The 18,471-nt window shown below is 44.1% G+C and overlaps 2 protein-coding genes across 11 annotated transcripts in view; one reads left to right on the forward strand and one right to left on the reverse strand.

Annotated features, from left to right (window-relative positions):
- Window positions 1-8,907, reverse strand: part of PDE6D (phosphodiesterase 6D) — a 55,221-nt gene extending 46,314 nt beyond the window's left edge. The window contains 1 exon segment of one of the 2 annotated variants that reach the window (NM_001194606.1): window positions 8,663-8,907. In NM_001194606.1, the coding sequence (NP_001181535.1) occupies window positions 8,663-8,712 (50 nt within the window). In that variant the 5' untranslated portion in view covers window positions 8,713-8,907. 2 annotated transcript variants of the gene reach the window in all.
- Window positions 8,908-9,283: 376 nt separating this feature from the next.
- The window catches only part of COPS7B (COP9 signalosome subunit 7B), a 28,097-nt gene continuing 18,909 nt past the window's right edge, over window positions 9,284-18,471 (forward strand). For 4 of the 9 annotated variants that reach the window (XM_077956489.1, XM_015111255.3, XM_028830566.2 and 1 more), the window contains exon 1: window positions 9,284-9,483. In XM_077956489.1, coding sequence (XP_077812615.1) covers window positions 9,421-9,483 — 63 coding nt within the window. In that variant the 5' untranslated portion in view covers window positions 9,284-9,420. 9 annotated transcript variants of the gene reach the window in all.

Genomic DNA, 18,471 nt, shown 5'->3' on the forward strand with positions numbered 1-18,471 from the left:
AACCCTAGTAAGAACCTAGAGCTTCCAAGCCTCAGAACCACTGCTAGTCCTTTATCAAATGTAGTGATAATTACAACTGGAATTCTTCATGAGAGTTTTACCGTGTTCTGTCCCATTTCTCCAGAAGTTACCATAATGTTTCATTATAAACCATATACACAACCCTGGGAAGAAACTTAGAAGGTCAGTAGAAGACTACATAAATATCTAATTATACTCTAACTTCCTTCCAAAAAGCAAAAGCAGGAATGCCTGTTTAAGAATCCTAAGGGCTGGGTGCGGTGGCTCATGCCTGTAATCCCAGCACTTTGGGAGGCCGAGGCGGGTGGATCACAAGGTCAGGAGATTGAGACTATCCTGGCTAACATGGTAAAACCCTGTCTCTATTAAAAATACACACACACACAAAATTAGCCGGGTGTGGTGGTGGGTGCCTGTAGTCCCAGCTACTCGGGAGGCTGAGGCAGGAGAGTGGCGTGAGCCGAGATCGCGCTGCTGCACTCCACGTTGGGCAACAGAGCGAGACTCCATCTCAAAAAAAAAAAAAAAAAAAAAAAGAATCCTAAGTAAGACCAGGTATGGAGGCTCATGTCTGTAATCCTAGCACTTTGGGAAGCCAAGGTGGGCAGATCACTTGATCCCAGAAGTTCGAGAGCAGCCTGGGCAATGTAGTGAAACCCTTTCTCTACAAAGAAAAAATATGAAAATTAGCTGGGTATAGTGGTGCACAACTGTGGTCCCAGATACTCAGGAGGGTGAGGCAGAGGATCACCTGAGTCTGGGAGGTCAAGGCTGCAGTGGGCTATGATAGCACCAGCCTGGGTGACAGTGAGACCCTGTCACACACAAAAAAAAGAATCCTAAGATAATCAATAGGACATTATATTCATTTAATCCATTCAAGATAACAATCAAACTCTCAAGAGTCCATGCATGAGGAAACAAGCTACCAATCACAATCTACATGAAATTGGGCTATATGAGTGGTATATCTGGTTGCTTTCCAAGACTTTGGGTTGATAGACAAAAACTATATTATGGGAAATAATAAACCTCAAATTCATTTTTGATGTTTGGCCCAGGCAACTGTACTAGGGAATACTGACATTCAAGAGAAGTTCTACAGTCGACTTTTCTTAATAAGTCGACCATTCTTATTCTTTATTTTAAGTGAGTAAATAGAAGATGTAAAGCCAACTAGTTTTTGGTTGGAAGCAAAGTCAAGGATCAAGGTACTATGAGAAAGAAGATACAGGGATTCCAGGACCCAACTATGGGAGAAGAAATGTAAGAACACAAGTGAAAGGTGCTTTCAGAAACCTTCTGAGCCCAAACTCTTTTTACTAACCTGCCATAAATTAGAATGAGATTCATTTTCTAGACAAGATAAACATGAGGTACACATCAATGCCTATTGAATCATTTATTCAGAGGCAAAACGGGAATACCATAGTTTTTTTCAGTAGGAAAATATAACTAGAATGAAGTCATCAGTTATATCTCAGAGAAATAAGTGGCTTTACAATCATATTAACACTATTGTCATTATTATTATTATTATTGAGATGGAGTCTCTGTTGCCCAGGCTGGAGTGCAGTGGTGTGATCTCGGCTCACTGCAACCTCCACCTCCCAGGTTCCAGCGATTCTCCTGCCTCAGCCTCCCGAGTAGCTGGGATTACAGGTGCACACCACTATGCCTGACTAATTTTGTATTTTTAGTAGAGACGGGATTTCACCATGTTGGCCAGCCTGGTCTTGAACACCCAAACTCAGGTGATCCACCCGCCTCAGCCTCCCAAAGAGCTGGGATTACAGGCATAAGCCACCATACCCAGCCTGTCATTATTATTAGTAATTATTAATAAAATGAATGGCGGCAGATATTACTATATGCCAGGCACTGAACCAAACATTTTTTATGCAGTTTCATTTAATTCTCAAAACAACCCTCTGATGATATGAGATACAGATGCTGAGGCTCAGAGTCTAAACCTTGGAAGTGAGCCCATACTCTAAACCATCATGCTATATGCTCTACTGCAGTTATGTGTAAACATTTGATAGATACCAATTACGTTCTATAGACACTATACACACATATAAACCAAATGAGAGTGCCCTTTTCCTTCAATGTTGTGAACACTGAATATTCTTATTTATTTATTTTCTTTTTGAGACTGAGTCTCTCTCTGTCACCCAGGCTAGAGTGCAGTGGTGCAATCTCGGCTCATTGCAACCTTGGCCTCCCAGGTTCAAGTGATTCTTCTGCCTCAGACACCCTAATAGCTGGGATTACAGCTGTCCACACCATGCCCAGCTATTTTTTGTATTTTTAGTAGAGATGAGGTTTCCTCACATTGGCCAGGCTGGCCTCGAACCCCTGACCTCAAGTAATCTGCCCACCTTGGCCTCCCAAAGTGCTGGGATTACAGGTGTGAGCCACTGTGCCTGGCATCTTTTTTTTTTAAATAAATTTTTATGTATTTTTTTTTGAGACAGTTTCACTCTGTAGCCCAGGCTGGAGTGCAGTGGTGTGATCTCAGCTCACTGCAACTCCTGCCTTCTGGGTTCAAGCGATTGTCTTGCCTCTGCCTCTTGAGTAGCTGGGATTACAGGCGTGTGCCACTATGTTTGGCTAATTTTTTGTATTTTTAATAGAGAGGGGGTTTTGCTATGTTGGGCAGGCTGGTCTCAAACTCTCGGCCTCAAGTGATCTGCCCACCATGACCTCCCAAAAGTATTGGGATTACAGGCATGAACCACTGTGCCTGGCCTATTTTTTTTTTTTAATTTTATTTTCATACAGTGCCACTCTCAGGATATATATATTATCAATCTTTTAAATTTGTGTCAATTAATTGGGAATAAAGAGATAGTCTATTATTATTATTATTTTAGACAAGGTCTCACTCTGTTACCCTGGTTGGAATGCAGTGGGGCACAATCTTGGCTCACTGCGACCTCCACCTCCCAGGCTCAGGTGATCCCCTCACCTCAGCCTCCCAGTAGCTGGGACCACAAGTATGCGCCACCACACCTGGCTAATTTTTGTGTGCGCTTTTTTTTTTTTTTTTTTTTTTTGTAGAGGCAGGCTCTTGCCATGTTGCCCAGGCTGGTCTCAAACTTCTAGGCTCAAGCTATCCGCCACCTCGGCCTCCCAAAGTGCTGGGATTACAGGCATGAGCCACTGCACCTGGCAGATAGTCTATTATTTTAACAAGGTTGAGCATTTCCTCATTTATTCATTGGTCATCTGCTTTTTTCTTCTAGGAACTGCTTGTTCATATCCTTTGTCCATTTTGAGTTAAATGCTTATCGTATTGATTTGTAGGCAGCCAAGCCATTTATATTCTGGATATTATAATATCTGAAGTATAAATAAATGAATTAAATAAATAAATGGAGACAATAAGCTAATATTTAAAAAAAGCTACATTACTACTCTATATCTTATACCAAAGAAAATTCCAGATGGATTAAAGATAATGAAATCATAAAAGCATAATTCCTTCTCATGGAAGTCTGTCAGTTTCTTGTTAATTTAATAAAGTAATATTTTTATGTTGATGAAAAAGCTATTCAAATAGGCAAAACAGTGGATACAGACCATACTAGAAAGCTGGTATAAGAGTACTGTGACAAATGCTGGGCGCAGTGGCTCACGCCTGTAATCCCAGCACTTTGGGAGGCCTGAGGTCAGGAGTTTGAGACTAGTCTGGCCAACATGGAGAAACCCCGTCTCTACTAAAAATACAAAAATTAGCCGGGCGTGGTGGTGGATGCCTGTAATCCCTGCTACTTGGGAGGCTGAGGCGGGAGAATCGCTTGAACCCGGAAGGCAGAAGTTACAGTGAGTCGACATTGCATCATTGCACTCCAGCCTGGGCAACAACAGTGAGACTCCATCTCAAAAAAAAAAAAAAAAAAAAAAAAAAAAAGAGTACTGTGACAAATCTGTCAGTGAAAATAACTGAAAGTAATTATCTTTGGAAATCATAAACATGGTAAATCTATTATTAAGTGAACAAAGTAAGTTACAAAGTGATATTTACTATTCCGTTTTTATAAAAAACACATTAAAAATTAGCTACATTAGAAGGCTATATTAAATAATACTTACAAAAGTGACTCTAGGTAGCTGGAGTTTGTAATAGGAAAATTAAATAGAATTTTAAAAAATGCATTGCTTTTGAAGATATTCCTTTTACACAGACATAAAGCTGGTTAAGCTTCTGGAAAGAAGGGACTGTAAGTCATTCATTTTTGTATCCTTTAAGTGTAGAGTGCCCTATACATAACAGTCACCCAACAGACCTTTGTTGAAGAAAAGAAACGGGAAACGTGGGATTTACAAACATCAATCTCTATGTCAGCTGCTTAAAATCAAATCCAAAATATTTGCAGGAGAATCATATTGTTCCCCAAGTAACATTTCATTCATAACATTAATTTACAATTAGGAAATGTTATGCTTTTAACAAACAAGAAAGAAATGTAAGGTTCTTAATGTGTATGAGAGCCTTGCATTTCTTGAGAGGTAGTATAGCGCCACAGTCCAGTATAGCTCTTAAACCACTATGCTATATTACCTTTTATGGATCTAGGGATCCAGGAAAATACAAATTCAAACAAGGTATCATGTGTTGTCCAAACTGGCAAAAATAAAAAAGATTGACCTAGTCAACGTGGAAAACTGAGTACTATCAACACTGTTGGTGGGAGATCATAATGGTGCTCTTTTTGTAGTGATAAACTCTTCTCACAAAAACAGATACTCTGAAAGAGGTAGGGTGAGATGGGGTGAAGGTGATATGAGAATAAAATCTTGTAAGATTTTGTTTTTGAAACAACTGATGGCAAATACAAAGGCTTATACTGAATTCACTCAGACCATGCCTGATTTATGCATCACTCTTACGGAGTATCTTTAAATTTTTTTTTTTTTAGAGTTGGGGGTCTCACTATGTTGGCCAGGTTGGTCTTGAACTCCTAGCCTTGAGCCATCCTCCCACCTAGGCCTCCCAAAGTGCTGGGATTACAGGTGTGAGCACCATGCCCAGCCAAGTCCTCATGTTTCTATCTACTATGGGCATATGGCAAGCTTCTATGTGAATAAAAGGGGCATAAATATTTATAGGGACCTTAAACACACATATTATGTTAGTCACAGACCAATCCTATTGTAAACTGTACTAAATCACATCATAAAGCTATAATAATTCAACCAAATGTGTATAGGCACAAGAAGAGACAAATAGATCAATGAAAGAGAAATAATCAAAAAATAAACCTACGTCTTATGAAAATTTAGTATATGACAAGGATGGCATTTCAAAACAGTGAGGAAAAGACGGACTTAGTACTTAGTACTGGAACTACTGGCTATTCAAACAGCAGAAGTACTTAGATATCTACCCTATACCAAATGTATAAATACGTTCCAGGTGGATTAAAGAGCTAAACATTAAAAAGAGAAGAAAAGATAGGATATTTAGTTAATCTTGGGATAAGAAAGATCTTTTTAAACAAGATACAAAATGCAAAAGCCAGACGGCAAATATTAATAAACTTGAGGCCAGGCACGGTGGCTCACGCCTATAGTCCCAGCACTTTGGGAAGCAGAGGTCAGGCGGATCACGAGGTCACGAGTTTGAGGACAGCTTTGCCAACATGGTGAAACCCGTCTCTACTAAAAATACAAAAATTAGCCGGGCATGGTGGCATGTGCCTGTAATCCCAGCTACTCAGGAGGCTGAGGCAGGAGAATTGCTTGAACCTGGGAAGCGGAGGTTGCAGTGAGCCAAGATTGTGCCACTGCACTCCAATGTGGGCAACAGACCGAGACTTCATCTCAAACAAATAAAATAAATTTGAAATGACAATTTTAGAATTCTGTTCAACAAAAAAGGAGACAATACATTGAAAGAAAATATTTGCAAAATATATAATAGGCAAAGGATTGATATTACAATATGTAAAGAACATCTACAAATAAGAAAAATAAACAATTTAATAGTAAAATGGGCAAAAACAAAATTAACAATTTACAGAAGAAAAAGAAATGGCCAAATAGAGATGTGCAACTTATCTAATAACAACAAGAATAACACTAGCTAAAGCATAATGCTTACTGTAGATCAGGTGCTTTTCTAAATGCTTTAGATATCAACTCATTTACTCTCAAAGCCCCATGCGATAGGTAGTATACTATTATTTTCTGCATTTTACAGATAAGAAAATTGAGGCAAGGTTAAAGCAGTTGCTCAGGGACACACAACTAGGAGTGCAGGGCTGGAATTCCAATGCAGGCAGTATAGCGACATAGTCCAGTATAGCTCTTAACCACTATGCTACATTACCTTTTCATGGATGTAGGGATCCCAGGAGAATACCAATTAAAACAATATATCATTTGTTATCTAAACTGGCAAACAAAAAAGACCGACCTAGTCAATGTGGAAAACTGAGTACTATCAACACTGTTGGTGGGAGAACATAATGGTGCTCTTTTTGTAGTGATAAACTATTCTTACAGAAACAGATACTCTGAAAGAAAGTTCGGAAAATCTATTTACCCAATAAAAGGTAGACAATAGTCAGTTTCTTACTAAAACATTAATTTTACTTTTTCCTGAAGGTAGTAGCATATCTTAACATTCCTGCTTTTCTTTTCCCTCTTACTCCACAAATGCCCAATAAAGGCTACCAGAGGATGAGCACGCCACTGCTCTCATGCTAACTTTTTGATGTGGCTGCTTCCCTGGTGCTTCAGGATTTAATCAGCTCAGGTCAAGCTTTCCCCGAAAGCCTGTTTCTGGATGCACTAACATCACTGAATTGGTTGATTCGCTTTTCCTTCTAGTGGGCTGACACAGATTCTGCTTTCTGAAACTCTTTTCCGTATTTGTCTCTTATCCTCTTTCTTAACAGGTTCAAGAGCCAAGACTGAAGGTGAGAAGCTCAAACTTTTCTGCTTTGTTCAAAAGCCATTAAAAAGGTATTTCTTCTTTTCAGCAATATGGTATTTCCAATCAGATGAAAACGTTGCTTCTGAAATCTCTCAGTTCTCCATAGTTTCTGGTTTACTGCTTACACAGCATGTTAAGTAACAATATTATTACATTGTTATATGTTAAGTAATAATACAAATTACTTGAGGGAAAAATAAAATTCATGTCATAGCTTTTCCAGCACTTCAGTCATCCCTATATACCTATATGATCCATTATGGAGAGAAACACAGAAAGGCACATGGAGCTCTAAAGAGGCTGCTACTAAATCACTACATGAAAGTACTGAAACTTTATCCTGAATGGTAGTATGCAAAGGTGATACAGCCTTTAGGTTTTTTTAAAAGCCTAGATCAATTTTCACTTGAAAAATCTCACTTGTACATCCAAAACTTCCTTTTTGCACTGTGGTCTAAAATGTATTACCAACTTGGTTTCTGATTATAGCAAAGCAATTAAATTTTGCAAGGGTGACATGGACATTGTGAAAACACAACAGAATATCAAGAAAACAGTGCTTTACTAAACCTCCAAGGGAGGAGTCCTAAAGCGGTGACTACCTTTTCACTGAGGGAGCAGTTTAAGAACGTTCCGTACTATAGATTACAGACAGGATGTATGCAGAGATTAAAGCCGGCAGGAGAATGGAAAATTTGAATATACAAGTTTGCATTTTTTCATCTGCATCATATGGTGACAGACTAACACACTCCACGAAAACACAAAGCTTCCTTACCACATTAAGGAGAGGCTGCAAGAGCGGCATCACAACAGGCCCGAGGCAATGATTTCTCTACCCCACTATCCTACCGTGGCCCCAGCGACATCACACTATTGCTGGACAGCTCCACCACAGCTAGGCATTAACCGCACCAACAGGAGCGAGCAAAGACACCTCGGCTAGGAGCCCCAGCGCGAGGCACCCCACACCTAAGCCTATGGTCCTCGTGTTGCTGGAAAGGAAACTGAGGCGCTGAGGGGGAAGCAGTGACCAATGCCTCAGAAGACCAAGAGTGTTAAGACGAGGTTGATCTTGGACTTCTCTTTCCCCACCTCCCCCAACTACTCTAGCCCTGGAAGAAGCCACAAGTTTGGAAGAGAAGTTGTGGAAACCAGACGGGGGTGGGGTGCGGTGCGGTGGGGGCCCTGAGAGAGTTTTAAAAGCACTGGTATTTGTCCCACACAAGGTCGCCCGCTCCAAGTCACTGTTCCCCGCTCCTCGGGTAGGCTTATAGCCAAAGAGGCTTCTAGACTTTAAGATCAGCCCACCGCGCCCCCTCAGCCCTTCCCTGCGGGCCGCAGCCCCCTCCCGGCCTCTGGGTCCCGGCCGGGGATTGGAACCCAGCCGGTCTCTCCGATAGCGTTTGCGACGCCCGGCACCTCTCGCAGCCCAGTACCCCAAGCTCTTCCGTCCCCACCCGCCACCCCCTGTGGCTCCCGTCAACGTCCCCTTCCTCCCTCAGGACGCCCCTGGGGGCGCTTCTCGCGCCTGGTCCCGCCGGGTGCACGGCACGCTTTTCCTTTCCTCTCCCCTCCCGCAGCCCTTCTTCCGCGGGGCCCACCTGGCGCGGCCCCCGCCCCCGGCCAGTCTCCTCAGTGAGCGGCCGCCTCCCAAGTCCTCCCGGCCCCGCCCCGCTCCCGGGCGGATACAGTTTGAAGCCCCTCAGGATCTCCCTGGCCCGCTCGTCCTTGGCTGACATGATGCGGCGCTAGCCGCCCGCGGCTTTCTCACTCTGGTCGGCGGAGCCTCGCAGACGGTGCCCAGGAGCCGAGGATGGAGCCGCAGCCCGGCTTGGAGACCTCGGGCGAGCAGCCGCAGCGGCCAGACCAGGACCGGCCTCTCTCTCCCCTCAGCTCCCGCTCCTGATCCCTTCTCCTTCCCCCTAGCCTCGCAGTGCCCCCCTGGAACCAATGGAAAGCCAGCTTTGGTGATTGGCATCCCAACCAGCCAGTAGGAGCGCGCTGCGCCTTCGCAGGGGGACTGTTAACGTCAATGGGAAGGGCCCTCCCCGGGAAGTCCCATAGGACACAATATTCATCTGGTGTTATTGCCTAGAGTTTGTCCCAGCGGAGTGTTGGCTTCGGATCTGCAGAGGCTTTAGGGACCTGCTCCCGCAGCTGAGCACACTAGCCATTCGAGACGGCAGCTGGTTGCACTGTGCTACGCGACAGAGACTACATTTCCCAGCATTCCAGCGGCGCACTCGGGGGACTACAGATCCCAGCGCACCACAAAGAGGTCCGGAGACTACAAATCCCAGCATCCTCTGCACTCGGTTCCTCTGTAACTTAGACTCCAGTGTGCCGCGCAGTGTGCGCAAATTCACAAACCCGCCCGCTGAGTTGGTGGTTTCGGAATCCCGAGACTTGAAACCCAGCGGGAAGACCCTTCTCACCGTCAAAAGAAGATGACAGCCCGCAGAGAGTTAACTTCTGTTTACATGGAACTCAGACATCTTCTGCAAATCATGGTAAGGCTGCTAACAACAAACAAAAACACTGATTAAACCGTGAAAGATAACAAAATGACTTCTTCAAATCGTGCTTGTTGGTCTGAGGCGCCTTTTACGTGTTTTTCAGGGGTTTTTGCTGTATTCCTGCTTTGGACCGGGAGAGCTATGGATTGTATACTCAGAATATCAAAACATAAAGGGACTTTGCTAATCTACCCCGTTGTTACGTATGAGGAAATTGAGGCCCAGAGAGGCGAAGGGATTGGCCACAGATCACAGCAAGTTCGGGCAGAGTTAGAATTCAGCCCTAAGTCGGCTGACTTGCAGTCTGGACTCTTTGCACCACACTAAGGAGGTGATATTTTTAGCAGCATAGCAATGTGAATTATTCTCCTTGAACAGTTTTCCTATCCAGTGTTGAAACACCCAGAATTAGGTAGCATTTATTTGGTGGATTTCTTTCAAGTGAGGGAGTGTGATATTTATTTTCAGCCTAGGTAGGACTTGGTGTTTTGTTTTTTGCCACTCAAGGTGACATTTAATGTGATTTCAGGAAGTAGGTAAAATTGCAGTGTGAGCCACGGTTTCCTTGGAAACCTCCTCTGTCCTTCTCTTGGCCTTCCTTCCTCTGCCTGTCCCCTCTTTCACCCATCTGGGAACTCACCCAATTTTTTCTTCCATGTAATTCAATAAATATCTTTTCAGCCTGTTATTTGTCAGGCACTGAGTGGGTAAAAGGTGAAGGACATGGTCACTGCCACCAGGAAGATAAACATCTATTTAGGGAAATAAGGAGACTCCACTGAGATTCAAGATGGAGTGTGATAAAATGGCATAAAAGAAACGACATCAGAATGCTAAGGAGGCCCTGATGAAAAGGTTAATTGCAGCTGGCAAAACTTTAATGGAGAAGGTGGCATTTGGACTTGAAGTTTTTTTCCATGTTAAAAAAGTTTTTTTTTTTTTTTAAATGAGATGTGACATACAGTATGGGAACAATTTTTGCATAGGTATACACCCTTGTCCCCACTACCCAAATCAAGATATGGAACATTTCTAGCACGCCTAGTGCTCCTTCCCAATCAGTATTACCTCCTTACATATTGAGATAATCACTCTTCTGACTGTATCACCATAGATCAGTTTTGTCTGTTCTTGAATTCCAGTTAAATGTAATAATACAGTATGTACAGTATGTGTCTGGCTTTTTTACTTTATCAATATTTTTGTGAAATTCATCCATGTTGTGTGTAGCCTTTTAACTGCTGAATAGTATTCTGTTGTATATATATACCACAATTTACCTTTCCACTGTTGGTGGGCATTTGCGTTGCTATTTTTTGGACTATTACTAGCAAAGCTGTAGCGAGCATTCTTACATGTTTCTTTTTGTAGACACTTGCACCCATTTCTAGGAGAGGAATTGCCGGTGTGTAGGGAGGTTATGCACATGATCAGTGATAGTAGACATTGCCAATTTTTCAAAATGATTGTACCAATTTACGCCTTTGCCAGCAATATGAAAGAGTTCTAGGTGCCTCTTATCCTTGTCAACACAGGATTTTTGTTGTCATTCTTCTTAATTGTAGCCATTCTGGCTGAATGTGGTATCTCATTAAGGTATTTATTTACATTTTTCCTTATGTTGAGCGCCTTTCAATATGCTTGTTGGCTAGTTGAACGTTGTCTTTCCTGAAGTGCCTATTCTTTTCCCAACTTTAAAAAATTGGGCTGTCTTCTTATTGATTTGTAGTTCTTTACCGTCTGGATATAGAGTTCCTTGATACATGCTTTGCAGATATCTTTTCCAAGGCGTGGCTTGTCTTTTCACTCTCTTACTGGTGACTTTTGAAACAAATTATATTTTTGAGGGATGGGGTCTCTGCTATGTTGCCCAGGCTGGAATGCAGTGGCTATTCACAGGCACCAGCATTGCCCACTACAACCTCGAACTCCTGGGATCAAGTGATCCTCCTGTCTCCGCCTCCCAAGTAGCTATAGTAAGACTTTAGGTGTACTCCACTGCATCTGCCAAGCAGAAATTCTTAATTTTAACATAGTGCAATAGTTCCATGTTTTCTATTATGGTTAGTGTTTTTTGCATTGGATTTCAGAAATCCTTGCTTTTAGAGTTGGTAGGTTTTTTACAGGCTAATAAAAGAGCATTCCAAAAAAGAGCAAGCTTGAGCATAGGCCTGGTGTCTGAGAGGGATGGTATAAGTTGTGCCGGGCATGGGAGTTTGGACTGTGAAGGGGGTGGGGTGCGACAAAGCTAGAGGACTTAGGAGGGAGGCACACTTGGAAGGGCTTTCACTGCAGCCATGGGCTGGGTGTGGTGGCTCACACCTGTAATCCCAGCATTCTGGGAGCCAAGGTGGGAGGATCACTTGAGATCAGGGAAGAGCAGCTTCAGCAACATAGAGAGACCCCATCTCTAAAAAAAAAAAAAAAGAATAAATTTGCCAGGTGTGGTGGCCTGCACCTGTAGTCCTAGCTACTTGGAAGGTGGAGGTGGTAGGATCCCTTGAGCCCAGAAGTTCAAGGCTGAGGTGAGCTATGATAGTGCCACTGCACTCCAGCCTGGGTGACAGAGTAAGACTGCGTCTCTTAAGGGAAAAAACCCAAAATACTAAGTCCAAATTGCAGCCATGGAGTCTGGACATTATTCTGGAGGAAGTAGAGGCATTGCTGGAATTTCTATGAAGTCAAACTAAACTCTGTTGTCTTCCTCTCAATCCCATATTTGTCCCTCCTCGTCCATAGCCCTGTTCACTTAACACCAGTTCCAGACAGCTCTGGTCTCCCAGGACAGAATCCTGGGTGTTATGCTCCCTCCCTCTCCTTATATTCAGCTGGTCACCAAGTCTTATAAATTCTACAGTCTAAATGTCTCCAACAGTGTCCCTTCTTTTTCAACCCCAATTGCTACTCCCTTTGTTTTTGTTTGTCTTTTTGAGATGGAGTCTCAATCTGTCACCCAGGCTGGAGTGCAGTGGCACAATTTTGGCTCACTGCAACCTCTGCCTCCTGGGTTCAAGCAATTCTCATGCCTCAGCCTCCAGAGTAGCTGAGATTAGTAGTGCATCACCATGCCCGGCTAATTTTTGTATTTTTAGTAGAGACGGAGTTTCGCCATGTTGGCCAGACTGGTCTCGAACTCCTGACCTCAGGTGATCTGCCCGCTTTGGCCTCCCAAAGTGCTGGGATTACAGGCGTGAGCCACCGCGCCCAGCAATTGCCACTACGTTTGTTCGAGATCTCACAATGTCTTATCTAGAATAAATCGGTCCCCTCACTGGAGGTTTTCCCTGCCTCCAATTCTCTCCACATCCAATCCATTCCTAAAGCACCTAGCATGATCACTCTAAAAAGGCAATTAATTATTCATACCTCTTCTTAGCTTAAAAAGCCTAAGTAGTTCCCCAGTACCTGGCATGTGGATTCCAAGACCCTTGATGATCTGACTCCAGCTCTGTACCCCTCATTTCTCACTCTTGAAAACCCTGGGGTCAAACCACTCTGGGTTTCTTTTTGACATCAGTATATGCTGCACAGTGCAAACCTCTGTGACAATGGGCACTACTCCCCTTTTTGCCTGTTTTTTCCTCCCCAACCTCTTGTCTTCTGTGCTTCCAAAGTGTTGTCATATCTTCCTCATAGCATTTAACACATTGGAGCTTTTGAGGGGAAGAACTTCGTTTTATCTTCATATAACTTTCCAGGACATAATAGGTGCTAAAGAAATGTTTTTGAATAAATGAATGAATTAGTTGGTGCTAGGCTCCTTTGCTTTTGTCCTAATTTCTGCATTCTAATGCACGACAGGCAAATAGGGCTGTTTTTCTCTCTCATTTTCAAGACCTGAAAGACTGGAATGTATACAGGAATCAGTTTAAGTGTTCAATGATGTGGCATTTCTTAGCCATCTTCCCCGGGGAGTTGGTAAGCACCAGATGCAACGCTATCAATGACATTTTGGTCATAGAACCTTGTTGGCTTAACCCATCTCTTGCTTATTTTAAAACATTTTCTGAATAGAGGTAAAGAACATGGTCTTCGGCCTCAAATAGCCTGGGTTCCAAAGCAAGCTTTGTCACTTTCTGACTTTAGGACGTAGTTAATTCACCTGAAAAATGGGAACAATAATACAAGCCATAGTTATGAGAATTCAACGAGATAATGCATGTACTGCACCTGGCACATGGAAAAATGCTCAATAAGTGGTAGTTAGTAGACTTAATGTATCTCCGTGCCCAGGGGTAGCGCAATAACCATGGGGAGCTCCTGAGAGACAAAACGCAGCCTAAGGGGAGGATTTGGGGCCCCGGAGGGCGATGGCGACGGTTGGGCTGCAGTATCGACTAGGCCGCATTCGTCTCCTCGGGCGCCTAGCCACCCCGTCCCCGCCTGGTTCCCGGGCTGCAGCCTCTTCTCCGCCCCCTCACCCCCACTTCCCCACCGGAGGTCTAAGGGGGTAAACGCGGCGGGTGGAACCTTGTGTGGGCGGAACGCGAGTGCAGCGGTGGGAGGCTTCCGGGGGAGCTGCACGGGCGACGGGTCGGCGGAGGCAGAAAAGCGCCGGACGCCGGGGTGATCATGGACGCTTGACAACCTGCGGGCATTCGCCGGCAGGCCGAGCCAGCGACTAAGAGGACCGAGAGGTGGCTCGGACAGGTAGGAGCTAGCGAGAGGGTGGGCCGAGCGGGGCCGGCGCTCCAGGCTCGGCCCGACGATCCGGCTTAGTGCCCGCCGCCAAGGAAGCCCGCGGCCGTGCCCGCCCCGCCCCCGCCTTGGGGAGCGCGCCCCGCGGCTCCTCACTCCACGCCTGCGGCCCTGCTTGGAGCATACCGCCCGCGGCGAGGTCTGCTGCAGCTTGCGACCCTCAGCATCAGTGCTGTGGCTGTCTTCGCTTTCCCATCCCCAAAGGCTGCCCGTTTGCCCCACTCCGGTCCATCCAAATAGCGCCCTCCCCTGACGGGAATTTATCTCCGCTCTGTGCCTAGCCTCTGGCCCTCCCACTCTAGAAGAAAGCGACTGTCTCTATCTCTTTACATTCTCTGCGCCCACAGGCTTTGCTCCTTAAGCCGAGATCTTTTGAAGGGACAAGTTTCTCTCCATTTCCCTACCCGCTCTCCACCCCCACCTCCTAACATTCAGTCTCTTGGCAGAGATCCCTATCTGTCTCTTCACACGGGTCCTCCTGGAAGGACCTTTTCGCTCCTCCTCTCTTGACCATCACCGACCCTCCTTTCTTACCTATTCCTTCCCTTCTGCCTCATATCCTCTCCTCTTCTCTTTTCCCTTTCCCTTCCCTCCTCAAAACCCGTTGTTCCCCAGCACGTCACTTTTTTTTTCTGTGTCTGACCGGACCTTCTTAGGTAACCCTGAGTGAGGCGACATACTTGTTTCTGTAATACTGTGGAAGGTTAACTATTATGTGTGCCTGCCAACACAAAACTTAGTTTCTCTTTCACCAAACTATTCTTCGAATTGTTCTTTGCTCCACTCTACTATACCGTCTTTCGTTCATTTTGTCACGCTGCTGTAATATGTATCATTCTTAGAGGAGAAATCTTACCTGGAACTCCTGTACACTCAGCTTTAAGATTACACAGTTGAGGGACCCTCCTGTACTTAATGTCTTCGGAGCGCTTATAGAATATTTTCACTGTTTTCCCAAATCTTTTTATTGTTTTCTTGAGTTCTTTTTACACATTCTGAAGTCACGTTTGGTTAAAATGTCGTATCAGGAGGAGGCCGAATACAGGGATTTTCCCCCATGGTCTTACACAGCATGCATGTTCTTAGTTTGGGTATGTCGCTGTTTTTCTTTCAAAATGATGTCTCCCTCTACCTGTGCTTACCTGACTTGATTAAATGAGACATCTTTCTTGTTTGGTTTTTTGTTTTCCTTATCTCTCTGGCTGTAGATGGGATTCTGATGACACAGTGGGAGCTGTAACTGATTGCTTTTGCTTACATCTGGTGCCTCTGGGTATAGGCAGTATCCTTTATTTCTTAACCAGAATGTGTAAACGAGGTGGATATAAAACAGCTGCTGAGAAACTCCTGTGTTTTTCTTTAGCTCCTGGTCAGGTTTAAGGACTTAGAAGGTGTTGCCTCTGGAGGAGGGGCAGGTGGAAGTGAAATGACTTTTACAGAGTGTGTTTCAAACACCAGAATTTAGTAAAAGATCCTTTTAACTCCAGGTTGAACTCCACCCATCTCCCAAGGTGGTAATTGCATCTGGACTCAGGAACTGGTTTTTTGTTTTGTTTTGTTTTTTAAAAGACAGTCTCGCTCTATTGCCCAGTCTGGAGTGCAGTGGCGCGATCTTGGCTCACTGCAACCTCCACCTCCTGGGTTCAAGCAATTCTTGTGCCGCAGCCTCCCGGGTAACTGGGACTACAGGCATCTGCCACCAGCCTGGCTAATTTTTGTATTTTTAGTAGAGATGGGGTTTTGCCATGTTGGCCATGTTGGTCTCGAACTCCTCACCTCAGGTGATCCACCCACCTCAGCCGCCCAAAGTGCTGGAATTACAGGCATGAGCCATTGCACCTGGCCTGGTTTTTCTTTATCAACACTATAAAATTAAAGTATTCTGGTGTTTGATTCAGCACTAAATAGGCATAGACTTTGCAAAGGAGAAGGAAGAATGACACAATTTTCTTTTGGACAGATTTCAAGGCCAGAGAATGGCAGGGGAACAGAAACCCTCAAGTAACCTCCTGGAGCAGTTTATTTTATTAGCCAAAGGTACCAGTGGCTCAGCCCTCACTGCTCTCATAAGCCAGGTCTTAGAGGCTCCTGGAGTGTATGTCTTTGGAGAACTTCTGGAGCTGGCCAACGTGCAGGAGGTAAGAACGGTTTTCAAACAATTTCTCTGTCTTTGTTCTGAGACTCTCTGTAATTCTCCAGGTTTCCAAAGAATTTCAATGCTGAAGTATTGTGAACCTGTGAGGTACCCTATTGAGAGAGGGATGGGAATTGGTGGGGCAGAGGAAGAGATTGAGAGGATATCCTTGTGTCCTTTTATCCAGTATTTTTATCTCAACTTGGGTAAAATTAGATTGTTGCTAATAATAATCTAAAAGATAGTAAAAAAGTCAAGTTGATCCTGATAAATTAGAAAAGTGCTATAAGCATGGGCTGATGTTTAATAGGGGTAGATTCAGGCATTCTTAGGGACCAGAAACCTCCAGTGCATTATCGATAAGGAGGATTGGTCAGGGACACACAGCAGAAACTTACTGCTATTGAACATAAAATGGACATGAATAGGAGTGTATTTTTCTTGTGGAAAAGGACAGTGCTATGCTAAATGTGTTAGATATGACATGAAAAGCTAGGACGTAGTTCATTTTACGTGTTTGCTTGCTTGTTATTAAAACCTTGGGTATCCAGTTTTGGTCATTGTGCCTCAAAAATGAGAAGATCCATTGAACAGAAGGAACAAAGAGATGTAAAGCAATCTATACTTCTCCACCTCTACTTCCCACTTTGAACATTTTTGTTTATATTCACTTACTTGAGAAAAGTCTGTGAGCATCTTTATTGCTTTGTAGGGTGGAGGGTCATACTCAGGAGCTTTTGGTGGATCGGTGGGGCAGGTCCCCTTCCTCTTCATCCTCACAGGCTTCTGGCTTTGCAGGCTGGTGCTGGCTCTGTGGAAGGCTGCCACGCACCGATCTGGGTGGTGGTACCTCTTGTGGAGCATGTGCCGGATGCTGTTGAGAGTGGCCCTGCAGTTCTTGGTGGTGGCGATTTGCATATAGGAGGTGGTTTGCTTTTGTTAGGCAGTTTATCACCTTCATGACCACTACAACACCTTTGCTGTTGGCTCCACATCCACAGTCAGTTTTAACAAAAGGAGTTGCCGGCCTTCAGGTTGTTGGATTCGGAGCTGTGTGTCCTCCTGTTCCTCTTGATGGGGAAACTGCAGCAGTTCCCCACAGCGCAGCCATTTCAGGTGCCCACTTATGACTCCTCTACCTGTGATGGTCAGAGATGAGAAGAGCCACTTTTACTTTTTCATTGTAAATTTTTATTTAATTTCAGGCTTGCTTGCCAAACTGTAATCTCTGTGAGGAGGTCTGTAGTGCTCAACATTGTTTCTTTAGAGCTGAATACATAGCCTGACACACAGTAGGTTTTCAATAAAAATTTAATTTGCCAGAAGTGGAAAATGAGTTTTATGAAGAAAATTTGAGAGAACTGGGTTCGTTTTTCAACACAAGAGATGACCAAAGGGTAATATGTTCCTTCAGGTTCATGAAAAGCCTGCATGAATATGCCAAGTAGTTGTTTTGTAACTGTGGAAGATTGGCTAAGAGGAGATGGTTGGAAAGTAAAGCCAGAAAGGCTTTATTGATTTAGGCCAGGGGGAGAAGTGTTGGAGTATCTGCTCTGGAGAAAATACTCTTTTCCGGCTAGTTTTATGTGTCTGAAAAGTGGGGGCTAGATTGGATGGTCTTTACCAGGTTTCTTCCCCTTCTGATTCAGGGACTTCAGGAGGTTTGTGGTAACCTGAGAAAGTAGCCTGAGGTATTAGGATGCTGGAGTTCTCCATAGGGTGCTTGGCAGACCGCCTTTATCTCTCCATACATTGCGTTTTTCCTTATGTGAGCTGAGAATAAGCTGGTTGCCTTTCAGTGATCTGAAATTATAGATGCATTTCTTGGAATCTTTATTTTTTTAAAGGCTAAAATTGAGTAGTACCGCTATTCCTGTTTAGAGGTTACTGGGCTTGGTAAGTTGGAAGGGTAACAGGAGCACGTTTGTGATTTAAAAAAAAAAACAAAAAACTCACCAGTTAACGTAATTGACAGCAGAGAAGTTACAGGCAGAACAGTGGCTCTTTCGTTTTTCTTCTACACATGGCTTTTTGCCATCAGCATCAGTGAAGAGTAAGTAATTTTAATGAACATTTTGATTTGGAGCAGACTGATACACTGGTTTTCTGTCCCAGCCTGGCTTTCTGTCATGCCCTGTGATGTGCTGGTC

Source organism: Macaca mulatta, chromosome 12, assembly GCF_049350105.2.
Source record: "Macaca mulatta isolate MMU2019108-1 chromosome 12, T2T-MMU8v2.0, whole genome shotgun sequence".
NCBI lineage: Eukaryota > Metazoa > Chordata > Mammalia > Primates > Cercopithecidae > Macaca > Macaca mulatta.